At 31.3% G+C, this 4,045-nt stretch overlaps 1 protein-coding gene across 2 annotated transcripts in view; it reads left to right on the top strand.

Annotated features, from left to right (window-relative positions):
• The first annotated feature begins 314 nt into the window (after nt 1-314).
• LOC106683760 (uncharacterized) overlaps nt 315-4,045 on the top strand; it is an 11,194-nt gene continuing 7,463 nt past the window's right edge. For both annotated transcript variants that reach the window (XM_067046638.1, XM_014425436.3), the window contains exons 1-3: nt 315-410; nt 2,249-2,401; nt 2,478-2,633. In XM_067046638.1, coding sequence (XP_066902739.1) covers nt 339-410; nt 2,249-2,401; nt 2,478-2,633 — 381 coding nt within the window. In that variant the 5' untranslated portion in view covers nt 315-338. The remainder of the gene's footprint in view (nt 411-2,248; nt 2,402-2,477; nt 2,634-4,045) is intronic.

Here is a 4,045-nt window from a genome sequence, read left to right as displayed (position 1 = left end):
TCATATTGTCTTTTTAAGAGAAAATTTTTTCTCTTCCCTATTTCGAGAAAGTGTTAAAAAATACCGGAAGAGTTTCGAAGATATATCGATTTTCAAGCATATAAAATATGAGTAAGTTTAAGTTTAAATATGTAAAAAGTCCTGGTTTCTAAACTACGGCCTTAAATATTAATAGTTAAAATTACCTTTTATTTATTGAATACACATTCTATTGCACAGGCCTCAGGTTCAAAGTTAATCAGATCCCGATGTTTCCGGTGATAACTTGATTAAATAATTTAGATAATAAAAGTGAGGGACAGATAAAACGGGGTTCCGTGTGTAGTCACCGCTCAACGATGAACAAAACCCTTGTGATTCTGCTCATCGTTGCAAATGAGTTAGTAAGCTCAGCCGAAGCAAGGGCAAAGGTAAGTAATGTCAACAGATTATTTACTACCAAAGGTAAATAAGGCTACCACGATGGTCCGGTTTCATGCAGTTTTCAATTTTAGCCCTTTTTAAATGTTGCTCGATTTAACTAACTTTTCTCTTTCCATTTTAAATAAATGTGAGATAAGACCGGCGCCTTTTCACGGATTATGGAGGCGAGTGACTCAGGAAGCCTTCCGTTCTTATTATTTTTAGTATTACGACCTTTCTTGGATGATTGTAACATGTCGTACATCGGCCACTCCTACTCACTATAATTGACTGTACATTTATAATTAAATAATTCATAGGAAGATTCCTGACACAATATAAAATTGGTGGATTATCCATTCAGGATAGTCGACGATTTCGGGGATGACGGTTATCCGATCATTTTTGATCGTCTATCTGTGTTTAGAATGATTATGTATTTTTATTAGTGATATACATTCAATCAAGCCTTTCGGCATTGTTAAGTGGATAAAAAACCATACAGAAATACTATTAATTCCGGTATAGTGAAATTTATACATACGTGACTTTGGCGGCTAAGTTTTAAATGAAAATTATTAAACGACTGAGATATCATATATAGCTGGCCAACAACCCAAGTGACTGCATACCCTGTTTCATAACGAAAGCTAATAGTATTAGTTCAATATACAAGTATCGAAACAACGTTTCGTGTTATTTACACTAATACTTATTTTATTTCATAATAGGGAGGATTATTTGTGATATTACAGGAGTTAAAAAGTATTAAAGTTCAAGTTACTATTATACAAGTCAGTGTAATTGTATTAAGTTAAATCGACAACACTAATAGTATTAGTTTGTCCTTTATTATGAAACAGGGCTCAGAAATGAACGTATATACGTAGCTCGTTAGAAAGGTTACACCAATTGTAGTTTTCTATCCCACGCGAATATACTTACCTGCCTATTGAAGAGTAATTTTTTAAAAGTTATTATGGAAGAATCTCATGTAGATAAGTTCAATTTCCATTAAAAATGTGAATGTTTAGATAAACAGAATAAGTTGTCTGTGTAAACTTTTTATTAGAAAAACTATCCGTTGATTATTGGTTCAACGATGTTACCCTGTTGAGAAAATTAAGGGGAAAATATTCACTCGTTCCCAGTTTGAGAAAGTGAAAAATATTGGAAGATTTCTAAAAAGTTTAAAAAATAAACTAAAACTTTCGAAAAAAATGTAAATGAATTATTTACATTTATTTCAATAACACTAAAGTTATTGTAACATCACGATTATTCTAGTATCTGAGCATGCAAGTGGCTGAAAAAGCACCAAAACATTTTCGTATATTTTATTTTTTAAATATTTTTATTCATTACTAATCTATAGTAATTAATTTGAAATTATGAAGAATATATTGTTGTCATTTTATGGGTTAATGATATTTTTGTTTAAGTTCCTATGTTCTGAAGAAATTTATGTTCTATATTATTTTTACGTCAATTTCAAGACAACGTACGAGAAGACCAAAAGAGCACCAAACGGATATTGAAATTTGACACCCAATGTTTTGCGCTTTCACTTCATACCATTGGAAGGGTATTAGTACGGCAATTTCTCAAATAATCATAAAAATAAGTTAATCGAACTTATTTGTGTTTTTCATTTACCGCACCCCCAACCATCTTCTCCTCATTCATCATCCACGGTCAACTATCTCTCATAATTAATTTATTCTCAAATAATCTTTATAATATAATTCTAATCTTATCGAGTAGTAACATCATTTATGAAACGAGGTATACATTATAACAATCATCTGATTATTTTAAGGAATCACTAAAAACCGGAAATTTTCAGATGAAGAAGTACATCTGGCTGGATGAACTGCAACCTTGTGCAAACTCCGACCCCGACAAGGCCTTTCTAAACGGCACTTTCAAGTACGTAGGTCGGGGAGAATTCCAGCTCGACATAGATATATTTGCACCTCAGAAGCTCTACAATTTATTCGTGAGTTATATAAATATTATCCATAAGCAATAAAAAAACATTCTGGTTGTTTCTGTCATCCAATAATAATTTGCAGATCTTCGTGGATATAAAGAAGTGCCCTACCAGGCGGGCAACCGATGACTGCGAGCACATGATATCCTTCCCAGTCCAAGACCAATGCTTCTTAGAAAATGCCTATTTTCGGAATCTTTACAATCAGTTCCAGCCCACGGTATTATGCCCTATACAGGTAATATCAAATAAGAGGTTCTGTGTGGATGTTTAATTTGTAATGTTATATTTAAGAATTTATTAATATATTGGCTGGTTCTACAAACGTTGAAAAGCGCTTTATATAAACCAGTATACCTTTCTATAAACCATGGGGTCCTTACCTCAGAAACCAGTTCTTTTGCAACCAAGTCGGCAGTGTCCTTCAACAAATAAATAAAACAAAGTTCCCCTAAAAACAAATTTTATTTTACACGTTCTTAACAAAACACTTAAGGAGAAGTATTATGAAATACATAATTAAGATAATATTTGAAATACCGCATCAAATTAATTTAGTAGCAATATGTAAATAAATAGAGGGTCGGTAAACCATTTTTTAAAAATTATACATCGTTTTCACTTCAAATATTATGTTTCGTATTTTTTTTTTTTTTCTATAAATAGGACCGCAAATGTTCAATTTTATTGAACAAAAAACGCATTGGAGATGTCCTATCACAAATTTAGTCCAATAGTAAAGCAAATAATTCCTTAAAGGTAATCTCACATATTCAGGATGTACAGTTTCAAACTTGGCACAATTACCATTTTTGTTGCAATTCCTTTTGTCAATATCAGTATAATTAAAGTTATCGATGGTTCCATCTACAGAGGTCACGCTATCACACATTACTGAAAGCCATGGAGTCCTTACCTCCATAACCAGACCCTTTGGAGGCAAGTCGGCTGTGTCCTTCAACAAATAAAAAAAAAAAATTATTCTAAACCTTTTTTAACAAAAATTTAAGGAAAAGTATCACCATTTTTCTGGCAACTCCTTTCGACAATATCAACATAGTTAAAGTTACCTATAGTTCCATCTATGAATAGAAAGATCTATAACCTTAACGGAAGCAGTGTAGGACTCCAACGGGAGTCTTGGGCCGACAAAGGAAAAGAAAAAAAAACCTTAACGGAAGTAGCAGCCACAACCATCATCACTGTCTCCTCATAAATTTTACTTTCACTTAACTATATATGGAGTATATCTTAAGGGAAAGTATTGATCGTGTAAAACTTCGAATTCGAATATTAAATAGAAATACACGTTTTCATAATAACTAAATAACCAAGTTTCGAAAAATGGTCTGCGCGTCTGTGAAAAGCCTAGTCCAAAAACGAAATGTTTTAAAAACTTGAAATACATTTTTTTCGATTTTCTTCTAAACAGTTCTAATGATTTTGATTAAACCCAATGAATACATTTAAAATTTAGTGTTTATTAATACCAAATAAATCATATCATCATTGAAATATTCTAACAATACCTACTAAATGCTGAATTTTCAAAAAATCTTCCTCCTAAGCACTTTTAATTTTTTTTATTAAAAAAAATATTAATTATTTTATTTATTTATTGTTTACAATAATAATAAATTTATAAATACA

The sequence above is a fragment of the Halyomorpha halys genome, unplaced genomic scaffold (assembly GCF_000696795.3).
Source record: "Halyomorpha halys isolate HHAL.00 unplaced genomic scaffold, Hhal_1.1 Scaffold514.1, whole genome shotgun sequence".
Taxonomy (NCBI): domain Eukaryota; kingdom Metazoa; phylum Arthropoda; class Insecta; order Hemiptera; family Pentatomidae; genus Halyomorpha; species Halyomorpha halys.
Note: the sequence above shows the minus strand (reverse complement) of the source record. Positions and strands in the feature narration are given on the sequence as shown.